This window comes from Chiloscyllium plagiosum, unplaced genomic scaffold, assembly GCF_037043375.1.
Source record: "Chiloscyllium plagiosum isolate Xiang-an unplaced genomic scaffold, Cpla_swu_hap1 HiC_scaffold_4, whole genome shotgun sequence".
NCBI lineage: Eukaryota > Metazoa > Chordata > Chondrichthyes > Orectolobiformes > Hemiscylliidae > Chiloscyllium > Chiloscyllium plagiosum.
The window spans coordinates 88,740,801-88,757,740 of NW_028270142.1; the positions used below are offsets into that span (position 1 = coordinate 88,740,801).

General features: G+C 40.9%; 1 protein-coding gene across 1 annotated transcript in view; it reads left to right on the forward strand.

Annotated features, from left to right (window-relative positions):
* The window catches only part of rnf139 (ring finger protein 139), a 28,153-nt gene extending 18,581 nt beyond the window's left edge, over positions 1-9,572 (forward strand). Inside the window, exon 2 of the mRNA XM_043688252.2 lies at positions 5,529-9,572. Within this exon, the coding sequence (XP_043544187.2) occupies positions 5,529-7,363 (1,835 nt within the window). The 3' untranslated portion in view covers positions 7,364-9,572. The remainder of the gene's footprint in view (positions 1-5,528) is intronic.
* Positions 9,573-16,940: the final 7,368 nt, after the last annotated feature.

Genomic DNA, 16,940 nt, shown 5'->3' on the forward strand with positions numbered 1-16,940 from the left:
TTATTTTTCATCTGAGCATATTACAATGGTGGAAACCAGCATCCTTACTTGATGAATTCTTAATAGTTTAATTTGCATTAGAAAATACATTCATGCTGTCGGTGAAGTATAACTTCAATCATCCATGTTGATAGAGTTAAAAATCTCATGACATCAGGTTATAGTCCCAACAGGTTTATTTGAAAATACGGTAGGACACAGAATTTAGAAGTAAAATATCAAGGTGTCATAACTGATGTGATGTATTAGTCAAACCTAGAATGGCTGCTAAGTCTTTAATCATTTAGAATGGGGTTGCCGGCTTCGAGATATTGATAGAAATATTGCTGCATGGATCTAGGCCTGATTGCAAGGTAGTTTTTACAGCCATTAAACTGTTTCTGAAAATACAGTTAACTGCAAATTATTTGCTGATTCCATTAACCTTTTTTCCTAAAAACACAGGTGACCCAGGAAAGTCATGTTAATTTCTTTGACTACAAGTAATCGTTTTCTTGGTTAGGCTCACTTTGGTTGAGAAGGATCTGTTTCCATGCTGTACTTCTCTGACAATATGGCCTGAGGTTACCCCATGAGTTTAGTTCAATCTCTGTGGACTCAAACAAGTACCACAAGGTTGTGAATTGTGCTCGTAACCACTTAGCACTGAAGTTCTGTGAGTTTAGTTTCTGATTCAAAACTCTCTTCATCTGAAACAGTCTTCAGTTTCCAAATTGGATATAGCTGCAGTTGGGGATAATGAATTTTGGCCTGTGGTGCCTGTTCTAAGGAGTGATTGGGTCATCAGATTAGTGATTAACTGTTCTGCTGTGTGAGAAAATTATACTTTAAAGTTGAATTACTAATTTTCTAACAAGTGTACTCCATTTTGCTAGAGTGCTGTTTCTAGTCAGTTATCAAATGTTGGCACTGATTTGTGGGAGATGCAACCTGTTCTGTCTTCTATCTTGTAACTAGCTTCCTGTCTATTATGCTACTTGTCTCCTGACCTTAGTCATGAATCTTTTACTTAGTACAAGCAGTTTGCCTTTTGGAAATTATAGATACCATGTATTTGTTTGGTTAGTACAAAACTTGAGTATTGCTGAAAAATGTGGTATTTTGTTGAAGTGTTTCATCTAATGCTTATCAGGACAGTTGACAAATAGAAATTTGAGGAGAAAGTGAGGTCTGCAGATGCTGGAGATCAAAGTTGAAACTTTATTGCTGGAACAGCACAGCAGGTCAGGCAGCATCCAGGGAACAGGAGATTCGACGTTTCGGGCACAGGCCCTTCTTCAGGAATTCCTGAAGAAGGGCCTGTGCCCGAAACGTCGAATCTCCTGTTCCCTGGATGCTGCCTGACCTGCTGTGCTGTTCCAGCAATAAAGTTTCAAAATAGAAATTTGAGGAAACCAACATTTATACTATATGGGAGGAGAATGTTGATTTGTCCATGGCAATGCTTCGAATGTACCAGTCGATGATGTTTTAACTGCCAATTTTACAGAAGGCCAAAGCATTTACTGGAACTAAATTAGCTGTCCCCAGTCCTCTGGCGGTATTAGCTTTTCTGATTAATTTTTATACAGATGCTCCTATTGCCTTTTCGCTGACTATTTTTAATATGCACAAGTGTGGTCTATCCAGGCTGACGGTTTTACGCTCTCCCATTGTGACTTAGAAAAGGAGAGAGAATTGTTAAATAATTTTAAATGCCTTGTCTTTATTGATCTCATTTGGCTATCAGGTCACCTAAGTTGTCTCACGAGTAATTATTGAAGCAAAATAATTAATTTGTATGTTTTATTTTACTCTGTACACCCCTTAGAGATCACATTCCTAACCTGATTTTCATTGTTTTTTTTTCTATTCCTTGGTTTAATTTTGTAGTTTTTTTGTCATTTTTAAAAAAAATTCCTAACTCTTTTTGTATTTTTTTTGCTACCTTTCTGTTACTGTAATAGCTTATGGCTTTTTCTTCAGTTTTTGTGTCTCCATGCTATTATTACTGGTTAATTTCTTTTTGCTTTCTGCTGGACCATACTTATGCAAGACTATTTACCACAGTTTTAAAGGGAAGCAATAGGTCTGTTACATTCCTTATTTGGAAAGTGGAAATGCAGTCAACTCGTATGGTGATCATTGAGCTGTTGTCTATGCTGATTGTTTGTTTGAGAAAAGCTGTGCTCTTTCTACTTTGTCTACAATTCTTTAAATTGCCTTTCATAATTTTAGAAACATTCCCTTTGCAAGTGATGGCAGAAGTAGGCACCATAATGAGTTAGTCACTAATAACCAAAAAAGAAATCAGGAGGGAGAGAATAAATAGGACGGTAAGCTAGCCAGTAATATAAAGGAAGGCTGTAAGTTTCTTTCCATATATAAAGGGTGAAAATTGACATTTGAACTGCTGGAAAATGACACTGGGGAGATGATAATGGGAACAAGGAAATGGCTGAGGAACTCAATTATTCATTAGATTAGATTACTTAGTGTGGAAACAGGCCCTTCGGCCCAACAAGTCCATGCCGACCCGCCAAAGCCAGACCCATTCCCCTACATCTACCCCTTCACCTAACACTACGGGCAATTTAGCATGGCCAATTCACCTGACCTGCACATTTTTGGACTGTGGAAGGAAACTGAAGCGCCCGGAGGAAACCCGCACAGACACGGGGAGAATGTGCAAACTCCACACGGTCAATCGCCTGAGGCGGAATTGAACCCGGGTCTCTGGCGCTGTGAGGCAACAGTGCTAACCACTGTGCCACCCATTTATTTCAGTCTTCACTGTGGAAGACACGACTAATATCCCAAAAGTTTGAGAGTCTGGGCAGAGCTGAGTATGGTGGCCATCACCAAGGAGAAGATGCTAAAACACTGAATAGCTTGAAGGTGGATAAATCACCTAGACCTGATGGACTACACCCCAGAGTTCTAAAGGCGATAGCTGAAGAGGTAGTGGAGGCATTAGTGATAATATTTCAGGAATTGTTCGAGTCAGGGAGCGGCCCAGAGGACTGGAAAACTGCTAACATGACACCCGTTTAAAAAGGGAGTAAGGCAAAAGACTGAAAATCACAGGCTGATTAGCTTAACCACAGTCGTGGGTAAGATTTTGGAATCCATTGTGAAGGATGAAATTTCTGAATCCTTGGAAGTGTATGGTAAAGTAGGGCAAAGACACCATGGTTTCATCAAGGGGAGGTCATGCCTGATAAATCTGTTAGAATTCTTCGAGGATGGGCCAATGGGCTGAGAAGTGGCAGATGGAGTTTAATTCAGATAAATGCGAGGTGCTGCATTTTGGGAAAGCAAATCTTTGCAGGACTTGTACACATAATGGTAAGGTCCTAGGGAGTGTTGCTGATCAAAGAGACCTTGGAGTGCAGGTTCATAGTTCCTTGAAAGTGGAGTCACAGGTAGGTAGATAGTGAAGAAGGTGTTTGGTATGCTTTCATTTATTGGCCAGAGTATTGAGTACAGGAGTTGGGAGGTCATGTTGTGGCTGTACAGGACATTGGTTAGGCCACTATTGGAATATTGCGTGCAATTCTGGTCTCCTTCATATCGGAAAGATGTTGTGAAACTTGAAAGGGTTCAGAAAAGATTTACAAGGATGTTGCCAGGGTTGGAGGATTTGAGCTACAGGGAGAGGCTGAACAGGCTGGGGCTGTTTTCCCTGGAGCTTCGGAGGCTGTGGGGTGACTTATAGAGGTTTACAAAATTGAGGGGCATGGATAGGATAAATCGACAAAGTATTTTCCCTGAGGTCGGGGAGTCCAGAACTAGAGGGCATAGGTTTAGGGTGAGAGGGGAAAGATATAAAAGAGACCTAAGGGGCAACTTTTTCACGCAGAGGGTAGTGCGTGTATGGAATGAGCTGCCAGAGGATGTGATGGAGGCTGGTACAATTGCAACATTTAAGAGGCATTTAGATGTGTAAATGAATAGGATGGGTATGGAGGGATATGTGCCGGGTGCTGGCAGGTGGGACTAGATTGAGTTGGGATATCTGGTTGGCATGGACAGGTTGGACCGAAGGGTCTGTTTCCATGCTGTACATCTCTATGACTCTAAGTAAGGAGCAGGTTAGACCAAGGAGAGCCAATGGATGTTATCTATCAAGACATACAGAAGGCTTTTGATTTGATGCTGCACAGGAGGCTGCTGAGCAAGATAAGGGCCCATGATGATAGAGGCAAACTGTTAGCATGGATAGAAGATTGGCTGTCTGGCACAGTGAGTGGGGATAAAAGGGTCTTTCTCAGGATGGTAGCCTGACAAGTGGTGTTCTGCAAGAATCAGTATTGGGATCACAACTTTTCACTTTATACATTTATTGATCTAGTTGAAAGAATTGAGGGAATTCTGGCAAGGTTTGCTGATGATACAAAGGTTGGTAGAAGGACAGGTAGTATTGAGGAGGTGGGGATGCTGCAGAAGGATTTGGACAGGTTAGGGCAGTGGGCAAAGAAATGGCAAATGGAATACAATATGAAAAAGTGTGAGGTAATGCATTTTGTTATGAATAGAAGCATGGACTGTTTTCTAAATGGGGAGAAAATTCAGAAGTCTGAAATGCAAGGAGACTCTGGAGTTTTAGTCCTGGATCTTCTCAAGGTAAACTTGCAGATTGAGTCTGTAGTTAGTAAGGCACATGCAATGTTGGTGTTTATTTTGAGAAGACTTGAATATAAAAGCAGGGACATACATCTGATGCTCTATCAAGCTCTGGTCAAACCACATTTGGAGGAGTGTGTGTAGTTTTGGGCTCCATATCTCAGGAATGATGTACTGGCCCCGGAGCATGTTCGGAAGAGGTTCACGAGAATGGTCTCAGGAATGAAAAGCTTAACATATGAGGAATGTTTGAGGACTCTGGGTCTAAACTCAATAGAGTATAGAAGGATCGGGGTGATCTAATTGAAACTTACTGATTAGCCTGGACAGAGTGGATGTTGGGAAGATGTTTCCATTGATAGGAGAGACTAGGACCTGAGGGCATTAGACTAAAGGGAAGATCTTTTAGAATGGCGATAAGGAGAGACTTCTTCAGCCAGAGAGTGGTGAATCTATAGAATTCACTGCCACAGAATGCTGTGGAGGCCAGGTCATTGAAGACAGCTTCTTTGATTGCCAGGGGCTCAAGGGTTATGAGGTGAAAATGGGAGAATGGCTTATCAGTCATGATTGAATGGTGGAGCACACTGTGTGCTGAATGCCCTAATTTCTGCTCCCATGTCTTATGATCTTGTGGTCTGAATCCAGTGAGCAATTCAGAATAAATTTCTTTACCCAGAGAATGATAAAATCAAACTTGCTACTATAACACACAATTGAAGTGATAATTTAGATATACTAAAGGGAAAGCTAAATAAAGTAGAAAATAGAAAGAACTGTTGAACTTCGGAGAATTGTAAATTGTAAAACACTGGTCATTCAGCCTGGAGTTTAACTCTTTGTCTATATAATGTAAGAATAATTTCCGAATTGTCTGTAATATACTGAAACTAAATTTAATTTTTTTTTCCAATCTTTTTCAGGTCTGTTACTGTCATGTGTTATCCTTGTCTTATCCCAAAGAGCACTCTTCAGACTGTACGCATTTGGCTGTGTTGTTCTACTTGCTGCAACGTCTGTGTTAGTAAACTACTACACCACACTTCACATTGATTTCTACAATGCATACTACTCTGCAGTGTTTGGGATGCAGTTACTACCACGCAATGGCCCGACATTGTGGTTGGCCCTTATTGCAGTTCAGCTCACAATTGGCATTGGGTATGCAACATTACTGAGCATTCCATCAGTATTTTCTGCATTGACTGTGGTAAACTTCTTACTGCCTATACTAAGCCTGGCCTTGGAGTTACCAGCAGATATTCAAAATCTGTTAGTTGCCTTTTCAGGCATGTATATAACAGCACAGACTGTATTTTACGTAACTCTGAATTTAAAATGGTTTTATTATACAATAAGATATGTTTATTTACTGTTACGGCACATGTATCGTATATATGGATTACAAGTTATAGTGGAGGACACGTGGAAGAGGATTCGTTTTCCAGATGTACTGAGGGTGTTTTGGTTGACTCGGCTAGTGGCACAGGCTATTATTTTAGTTTATGTTGTTAAAGTGACACAAGGTGATTCAGAGAACAAAAGCTACTTTATTTCCTGGAGTGACAGCTGGGAGGTGCTCTGTAATCTCATTATAAGTGGGTGTGACTCAACATTGACCGTCTTGGGCATGAGTGCAGTTATCTCATCATTAGCACACTACTTGGGACTTGGAATCTTAGCCTTCATTGGGTCGACTGAGGAGGAAGATAAACGCTTAGGATTTGTGGCACCTGTTTTATTTTTCATTTTAGCTCTGCAGACAGGTTTGAGTGGACTGGAACCTGAAGAAAGACTAGTTCGCCTCAGTCGCAACATGTGCCTTCTGTTGACTGCAATCCTGCATTTTATCCATGGAATGACAGATCCTGTGCTGATGTCACTTAGTGCCTCCCATGTTTCCTCCTTCAGAAGACACTTGCCTGTTCTCATGGTTTCCATTAGCCTTTTCATTCTTCCAATTGTACTCAGCTGCACCTTGTGGCAGGTCCACACACTGAACACTTGGCTCTTTGCTGTGACAGCATTCTGTGTCGAATTGTGCTTAAAAGTAATTGTTTCCCTTACTGTGTACACTCTGTTTATAATTGACGGGTACTACAATGTTTTATGGGAAAAACTAGATGATTACATTTACTATGTTCGTTCAACAGGCAATGTTATTGAGTTCATTTTTGGAGTGATAATGTTTGGAAATGGCGCTTACACAATGATGTTTGAATCTGGTAGTAAAATTCGTGCCTGTATGATGTGCTTACATGCTTACTTTAACATTTATTTGCAAGCTAAAAATGGATGGAAAACATTTATAAACAGGAGGACTGCAGTGAAGAAAATTAACTCTCTGCCAGAAGTAAGAGGCAACAGGTTGCATGATATTGGTGATGTGTGTGCAATTTGTTACCAAGAGTTCACCACTTCAGCACGCATCACACCTTGCAACCATTATTTCCATGCCCTTTGTCTACGCAAGTGGTTGTACATTCAGGATACATGCCCAATGTGCCATCAGGGAGTGTACATTGAGGAAAATCAGAATGAAAGCACAGTGTTTGTCAATAACAATGGAAATATTCCACAGCAGCCAGTAGTGGAAAACTTGGTGGTGGCGGCTGCTGCTGCTGTTGATGCTGACAGTGATCTCAATGAAGACAATGACAGCATTGAGTATGATGAAGAAGAGTGGACAACTCAAAATGGCAATGCACCAGTGGAGGACGAGTACCTCGATGATGATACAGATGCGAGTGAAGTATGAGACTCAATTATTGTAGGGATATGTTGCATAATTTAAAACAAAAGACTGCCAATCAAACATCAGGGAAGAAAGTGATTTTTTTTTTGCTTAGATGATTGTTCAGTTATGTCAGCCCAGTGATGAGAAAGGGTTAGGAAATAAACTACATTCCACTTATCATTGGAGTGTGGAATAGACAAAGCACAGCAGCTGTGAAAAGACACTGGTTATGGACAAGTACTGTTTTCAGCCAAATTATTTATTATGACTGCTGTTGTACTGTTTACCTCTTAAAGTTGCTGGCCTCTTGTTCAATCCTAAAATTTGTGTATACTGTACATGAAATAAAAGTTTGACTTACATAAAATTCCTAAAATTGCTGGCTGTGTTTAACATAATTGAAGATGCATGTAATGTAATTAATATCAGATTCTTTATGAACCTGCTTGGTATTACAGAAATGATCTTGCTGTTTTTGTACTGTTTTTCCCTACTTTTTCCAAAGTAAATGATTCAATCTGTTAGAGCCACACAAATGCCTCATGCAGGTCGCTTCTTTCTATGGGTTTAATTGGCAAGTATTAATGAGCTGTTGAACTGACTTGTGCCAAACCTACAAAACCATCAGAAGCCTACGGACACCCTCTTGAAAATAAAAATGAATGCCGTGCTGGTTTTTTCTTGTTGATTTTTTTTCTTCCCATTTAGTCCTAAAGCTTTAATCTCACCAGCATTGTCTAAGCCAGTGGTTATCAACTTGGGATCCACTTATCACTGAATGTTTACAAGAATATTTTAAGTGGTCTACCAGAAATAAATTTCTGTGCTGGCTATAAGAATATCACTAAATCACTATCCAGGTCTACTAGGCGAAGTGCTGCTTAACTTCCCAAACTCACTTGGTAGTGTTGTCGAGCAGAGACACCCAAGGGTTCAGGTATATAATTCTTTGCAAGTTGTGACACAAGCAGACAAGGTGTTTAAGGCATTTAGTGTACTTGCCTAAATTTAGGAGTTGTATGGATGTTGGGGCCACATTTGGAGTACTGTGTACAGTTCTGGTCGCCCTGCTACTGAAAGGATGTGAAATTGGAGCAGGTTCGGAAAAGATTTACCTATATGTTGTTGGGAAGTTTTTCACTGGAGCATTTGAGGGCTGAGTTTACCTGAGGTTTATAAAATCATTAGGGATGTAGATAAGGTAAATAACAAGGTCTTTTCCCTAGGATGGGGGAGTTAAAAACTAGAGGGCATATTTTTAAGGTGAGGAGAGAAAAATTTAAAAGGGACCTGAGGGGTGACATTCATATACAGGGTAGTTCATATGTGGAATAAACTGCCGGAGGAAGTAGTAGATATGTACACTTACAACATTTGAAACCCCTTTGGATAGGTTCATGAATAGGAAAGATGTAGAGGGATATGGGCTAAATGCAGGCAATTGGAACTAGTTTGGGAAACTTGGGTGGCATGGACAGTTGGACCAAAGTGTCTGTTTCCGTGCTGTATGAATCTAAGTTGATCTACCCTGTTGTCAAGGAAATGGTGTCCAGTCTCGAATGTGCTCTGCTCAGCTTATTAATTACAGGCGAAGAGATAAATGCGAGCTGGTACAGCCATCAATATCATCAGTCTTTGTGCCAGTTTACCAGCCTTGGTGACAGTTTACCAGCTTTATTATAACTCAAGCAACCTATACCAAAGTCTGCTAACCTGAATACAACTTGCCACTGTCTCAACTTCCATTTTAGCCCTAGGAACCAATTTCACTTATACTCTACCATCTTCTACAGAATTTTACCAATTTCATTGACAGGTTATTAAAGTGATTATTCTCTAACTTAGGGAGAAAGTGAGGACTGCAGATGCTGGAGATCAGAGCTGAAAATGTGTTGCTGGAAAAGCGCAGCAGGTCAGGTAGCATCCAAGGAGCAGGAGAATCGACGTTCCTGAAGAAGGGCTCATGCCCGAAACGTCGATTCTCCTGCTCCTTGGATGCTGCCTGACCTGCTGCGCTTTTCCAGCAACACATTTTCAGCACTATTCTCCAACTTAAACAATGTACCTTGTTTGTCAAAGTGAAAGTAAATCAGCAAGAGCAAAATAAATTACAATGCACAGGTTAAACTAAATGCTACCAAAATGGAATTGAATTATACCTCTAACAGAATTGTTGTTCAGCACCAATTTTGTATTCAATAAAGCAAAATAAATATTTTTATTTGTGTAACTTATGCTTGTTTTATATTTAAATACCTGCACAAAAAAGGAAGTCCGTGGAAGTGATTGGTGATCTCTGCAGCAGTACGGTTGAGAGCACTTCCTCTGAAGTGCAAACCTGGCCTTGGGTGAATATTTGTTCCTGTGTGATTCTTAGCCTCCAGTTCCTGGACATTTTGTAATTTGCATAAGTTGAAACATTTAGTGTATACTCAATCCAAGCTTTTCATAAGTTTTGTCAGGTTTAAGATTTCCAACTTATTCAATCTTTTTGAAGCTGTAATCTATTCTGGTTCTATCTATTTGAATCCTCTACAATGAGGGCCTTTTCACTCGCATCCAATTCCTTTAGATTTCTTTGTCTCCAGCTCATCGACACATATGCCTCTATTTTCCATGTCAGTGTTTCTAAAATGACCTCCTTTAACCTTAATTGTAGTGTTCATCACAGTCTTTGGTTAGCTCCATGCTACTTCCTATATGCTGTCTCTTCTCTCCACATCTGTTACAGAGACTGAAAGAATATTGTGGAAAATGTAAAAATCAATCTGTTGAATCACATTGCAAGAACACACTTTTTTTACATGTAAGCCAGACCAACTGAAGTACAAGGTTCAGTTAATCCAAATTGTTTTTTTTAAACTCTTCTTTTATATTTTAATTATTTGTGTATACCACGATGTGGCATATAACTGCATATTGTAAAGGTTTGCACTGCAATGTCACTGGAAAGTGATGGAATGGCAGTTGTCAGAAACAACGATTGCACTGCCAAAAAAATCATACTGCAAATGGGTGTAGTTTGGAACTGAAACCTCAATTAATCCAGGGTAGAGTTTGCCCCCAGTCTGTGGATAATGTCAGAAATAAGTCAGCAATACAATCACAACCCTGGGATTGGAGTCTGACTACATTTTAGAAATATTACCACTTGTTTTGACTGTTCAAAGCTGCCTTGCTCATTTCCTGTCCCGAGGTTGATAGTGCCTTGTGGCGAAGTGGATATAATTCGTAACACAGCGAACCTTGCCCTTGGTGAAAAAACTTGGAGACACCAAATCTACAGCCGAATTGCTTGCTATTAAATCAGGGTTACGTATGTCTTCCCCACACACTAGAAAACTACTTTCAATGTAACATGAATGCAACTGCACGTGCATGCAGAGATTCTACTTCAGGAACATTTGTTGTCTCTTACTGATATCGCTAGGACCATTTTAACAGACTGCCATTTTGACAACCATCTTTGTAATTGAGCTAATTACTGTAATTATATGGATGTAGTCCTGACTTCATCTTTTGGGCACATCTAACCACTTAGTAATTTATAAGCCTTCACAGAGAATGCCAGCAAGCTATTGAATTGCAACGTCAGAGCTGAATTTAGTTTTGGCCTGGCCCATCATCGGTGTATGCAATTTATAGCAAATCATTGCAGGGAAAAATCAAAGACCCCAGCCATTTTGTTTTCCTTTCTTTCGTAGATTCCAATATTATTTTTTGGTTGCGAAGTTTGCATCTCCAACACTGCTGGTTTGAGCAGCGACCTAGTCAAAAGCTGGGATTTTCCTGGTGCACGTGACACTGCCAGTTGCTGGACTAACATGATAATCTACCATGGAAAGTTTGAACTTCATATTTTTATTCCAGGATCACATTTATTGATATGTTGAAATTTCCCCATCGTTACTTTAGACTTCCATGTATAAAGAAAAATAGATAAGTGTTATTTCATATACCTGAATCTTTCTGCATGCACGTGCAGTTGAATTCTACTTCAGGTGGGCGGCACGGTTAGCACTGCTGCCTCGCAGCGCCAGAGACCCGGGTTCAATTCCCGCCTCAGGCTGTGTGGAGTTTGCACGTTCTCCCCGTGTCTGCGTGGGGTTTCCTCCGGGTGCTCCGGTTTCCTCCCACAATCCAAAGATGTGCAGGTCAGGTGAATTGGCTATGTTAAATTGCCTGTAGTGTTAGGTAAGGGGCAAATGTAGGGGTATGGGTGGGTTGCGCTTCGGCGGGTTGGTGTGGACTTGTTGGGCCGAAGGGCCTGTTTCCACACTGTAATGTAATCTAATCTAATCTGTTGTCTCTTACTGATATCGCTAGGACCATTTTAACAGACTGCCATTTTGACAACTATCTTTGCAATTGAGCTAATTACTGTAATTAGTAAAATATCTGGCCTTACAGAAAACACAAAATCTTGTAAACTGGAGCTAGTGATGATGTTGAAGTAACTGCACAAGAACAGGAATCCAGAGGCTCAGGTTAATGCTCTGGGGACAAAGGCAGTCTCTTTCACCCTCACCATTATAATTAAACATCATGACCTGGCATACCCACTAGATAGTGGAGGAGAGGATGCAATGAGTAGTATAAAACAGACAAACCTAAAAATAAGTTGTCAACATGGCTAAGCTATGGCACAAGACTACTAACATGCCAAACAGTGAAGACTGTATAGGATAGATGTAAGTGATCCCACAAAAAAATGAATAAGATCTAAGATCTGCAATTCTGGCTTATGCAGTTGAGTGCAGAACAATTGAAACAACTCACTGGAGGATAAAAAAAGGTTAATAAATATCCCCACCCTGCACAATGGAGCAACCCGTTAATAGAAAGGAAAATACTGAAATATTTGCATCCATCAACAGCCAGAAATGCAGAAAAATCAGTTGATGTTTGTGAAGGAATTTCAAATGTTTACCACATTTAATTGTGTATCTCTGAAAGATCTGTCTCTATTTTAGGCTATGTCTTCTAGTCCTAGGTTCTTGAAGCAGCATAATAATTTAGCTGCAACAAAATCCTATCTTGTTTCCCTCAATATTGTGCAATCTTGGTTCAGATGACCCTTCTGAATGCCAAATAGAATCCTACACTTTGCAATCTTTATTAACAATTTATCCTTTGATCTGAGACATCATTGTAATAAATCCGTGCTGCACTCCTTTTAAGATGAGTATATACTTCTTAACTATTCTCAATAGTCTATCTCCGGGGTTTTGTCTAGCTGTATCGTCTACCATTGTTCAGCAATTCATTTGCCATCTTGATTATGATTTGCACACATCCGTGACTTTTTAATAATTGTGTGCATAGATCCAAAGTCTGAGCCTACACTGTTTCAAAAATTCATTATAAATAATGTGGAGAACAGATGAAGAGAGTACAGTTCAAGAGTACTGAATGGAGAGATTTGTTGAGTGGGGGAATTTAACTGTTTTCTTGGATAATCTCTTTCTAAAAACTTCCAGTTCCTCGGGCTGGAGAGGATAGGAACAGGGAGATAATGGACTTGAATGTGTGGCTGGGGAACTGGTGCAGGAAGCAAGGATTTAAATTCTTGGATCTCTGGGGTATGTTTAGCGGTAAGGATAAATTATACAAGAGGGACGGGTTGCACCTTAATAGGTGGAGGACCAGCATTCTGGCAGGTAAGTTTGCCACTGCAACACAGCTGCATTTAAACTGGGGGGAGGGGACAAACTGGAAGTTTAAGAAGGAAGTTAAAGGGAAAGTTAGAACAAGAGAAGTCAAGAAAGACAACAGAATCAATGGAGCAAAAAACTCAAAAAAGGATCATGCCGTAAGGTCAAGTGAAATAGGGATTGATAGGAAGGGTGAGGAGAATAACAAATTTAAAATATATGAAAGTATGAAGCATTAGAAATAAGGTGAATGAGCTTGAGGCTCATTTGGAAATTGGCAGTTACGATGTGGGGATAACTGAGATGTGGCTTCAAGTGAACAGGGCCTGGAAATGAATATTCAAGGGTATACATGCTATTGTAAGGACAGACTGGCAGAGGGGGTGGGGTGGCCCTATTGGTAAGGAATGATATTCAGTCCCTTGCACGGGGGTGGTGGAGCTAGAATCAGGGGATGTAGAGTCATTATGGATAGAGCTGAGAAATTCTAAGGGTAGAAAGACCCTAATGAGAGTTATCTACAGGCCCCCAAACAGTAGCCTGGATGTTGTGTGTAAGTTGAATAAGGAGCTGAAATTGGCCTGTCGCAAAGATATTACTACAGTTGATACAGGGGATTTCAACATGCAGGTAGACTGGGAGAATCAGGATGGTACTGGACCCCAAGAAAGGGAGTTTGTGGAGTGCCTCCGAGATGGATTCTTAGAACAGCTTGTGCTGGAGCCTACCAGGGAGAAAGAAATTCTGGATCTGGTGTTGTGCAATGAACTGGATTTGATCAGGGACCTCGAAGTAAAGGAGCCATTAGGAGGTAGTGACCACAATACAATAAGCTTTAATCTGCAGTTTGAAAGGGAGAGGGTAGAATTGGAAGTGACAATATTTCAGTTGAATAAGGGGAACTATGGAGCTATGAGGGAGGAGCTGGCCAAAGTTCAATGGTGCAATACCCTAGCAGGGATGGCAGTGGAACAACAATGGCAGGTATTTCTGGGTATAATGCAGAAGATGCAGGATCAGATCATTCCAAAAAGGAAGACAGATCTGAAGGGGAGGCAGGGGTGGCCGTGGCTGATGAGAGAAGTTAAGGACTATATAAAGACAAAAGGGAAAAAGTATAATCTGGCAAAGATGAGTGGGAAATCTGAGGACTGGGAAGCTTTTAAAGAACAACAGAGGATAACTAAAAAGGTAATACGCAAAGAAAAAATAAGGTACGAAGGTAAACTGGCCAAAAATATAAAGGAGGATAGTAAAGGCTTTTTTTAGGTATGTGAAAAGAGAAAAAAAGGTTAAGACTAAAATTGGGCCCTTGAAGACAAATGGGTGAATTTTATTACGGGGAACAAAGAAATGGCAGAAGAGTTGAATTGGTACTTTAGATCTGTCTTCACTGGGAAAGACACGAGCAATCTCCCAGATGTAATAGTGGCTGATGGACCTGAACTGAAGGGAATTTATATTAGGCAGGAAATGGTGTTAGAGAGACTGTTAGGTCTGAAGGCTGATAAGTCCCCGGGACCTGATGGTCTGCATCCCAGGGTACTGAAGGAGGTGGCTCTAGAAATTGTGGATGCATTGGTGATCATTTTCCAATATTCTATAGATTCAGGATCAGTTCCTGCGGATTGGAGGGTGGCTAATGTTGTCCCACCTTTTAAGAAAGGAGGGAGAGAGAAAACAGAATTATAGACCAGTTAGTCTCACCTCAGTGGTAGGAAGAATGCTGGAGTCAATTATAAAGGACAAAGTTACGACACATCTGGATAGCAGTAACAGGATAGGTCAGAGTCAGCATGGATTTATGAAGGGGAAATCATGCTTGACTAATCTTCTGGAATTTTTTGAGGATGTAAATCTGAAGATGGACAAGGGAGATCCAGTGGATGTAGTATACCTGGACTTTCAGAAAGCCTTTGACAAAGTTCACATAGGAGGTTCGTGAGCAAAATTAGGCACATGGTATTAGGGGCAAAATACTAACATGGATTGAAAATTGGTTGGCTGACAGGAAACAAAGAGTAGTGATAAACGGCTCCCTTTCGGAATGGCAGGCGGTGACCAGTGGTGTACCGCAGGTATCAGTGCTGGGACCGCAGCTTATTACAATGTACATTAATGATACAGATGAAGGTATTAAAAGTAATATTAGCAAATTTGCTGATGACACAAAGCTGGGTGGCAGGGTGAAATGTGAGAAGGATGTTAGGAGGATACAGGGTGACCTGGACAGGCTAAGTGAGTGGACGAATGCATGGCAGATGCAGTTTAATGTGGATAAATGGGTGGTTATCCACTTTGGTGGCAAGAACTGGAAGGCAGGTTACTACCTAAATGGAGTCAGGTTAGGTAAAGGGGCAGTACAACAAGATCTAGGTATTCTTGTACATCAGTCAATGAAAGCAAGCATGCAGGTACAGCAGGCAGTGAAGAAAGCTAATAGCATGTTGGCCTTCATAACAAGAGGAATTGAGTATAGAAGCAAAGAGGTCCTTCTGCAGCTGTACAGGGCCCTGGTGAGACCGCACCTGGAATATTGTGCGCAGTTTTGGTCTCCAAATTTGAGGAAAGACATTCTGGCTATTGAGGGAGTGCAGCGTAGGTTCACGGGGTCAATTCGTGGAATGGTGGGACTATCTTACGCTGAAAGATTGGAGCGACTGGGCTTGTATACACCTGAGTTTAGAAGGGCTGAGAGGGGATCTAATTAAGACGTAAAAGATTATTAAAGGGTTGGACACTCTAGAGGTAGGAAGCATGTTTCTGCTGATGGGTGAGTCCCGAACCAGAGGACACAGTTTAAAAATAAGGGGTAGGCCACTTAGAACAGAGTTGAGGAGAAACTTCTTTACTCAGAGAGTGGTGGGTATATAGAATGCTCTGCCCCAGAAGGCTGTGGAGGCCAAGTCTCTGGATACTTTCAAGAAAGAGTTGGATAGAGCTCTTAAGGATAGTGGAATCAAGGGTTATGGGGATAAGGCAGGAACAGGATACTGATTGAGGATGATCAGCCATGATCAAAATGAACGGTAGTGCTGGCTCGAAGGGCAGAATGGCCTACTCCTGCACCTTTTGTCTAAAAACTCGTCAATTGTAACTTGAACTTTTTTTCAGTCTTAGTCAGTAGTAAGCAAGTTGCCTTATAATGGTGACCACAATTTGTTAATTATTTCCAAAGAGTCATATTAGGCTCAAAATGTTGGCTGTTTCCCTCTTCACAGATGCTCAGACCTGAGTTTATCCAGCACTTTATTTTTATCACCCACACCAGTCAGTGAGGTACCAATCATTTCACTTAATTGTATCTGCCCTCTGCCAACTGGCATATGGCTCAGGTAATAATCCAAACATTATCACTGTTGAGCTTCTGCTCTTCAGTTTGGTGTCGAGCTCCTCTCGGTGTCGAAACAGCGCCACTTTCTTAGTCTCATCTATGCCTTTGGTACCTACATGACAAATTGACCGTTGCCCTCTCATTCCAAACACATATCCAGGTCTCTGATCTCCCAAAATGTGGTAGGCAGCATAGCTTTCTTGACTCATGCTCTTGGCTGCACAGAATAGGGTCTATCTCACTTATTATGTTATCCCCTTTAACCACCCTCACTTACATCCGAACGAGCACAAAGAATCTCAAAACCTGTTGAACAATTGCAAAGACTGAGGCTTCTGTCCTGAGTGCCTGACTTGCATCACTTGCAGTCATCAGAACTAGTTCGTCGAAGGTCAAAGACCCACAACACCAGGCTATAATTCAACAGGTTTATTTGAAATCACAAGCTTTTGGAGTGCTGACCCTTTGTTGAACTATAACCTGGTGTCATGTGACTTCTGATCTTGTCCACCCCAGCCCAACACCTTTTTGCTCTACATCATAGTTCCTAGATGTGAGAAAAAGCAAAAGGAGCATCCCTTTCTCTAACTGCTTTCTTCTCCAAATTGCC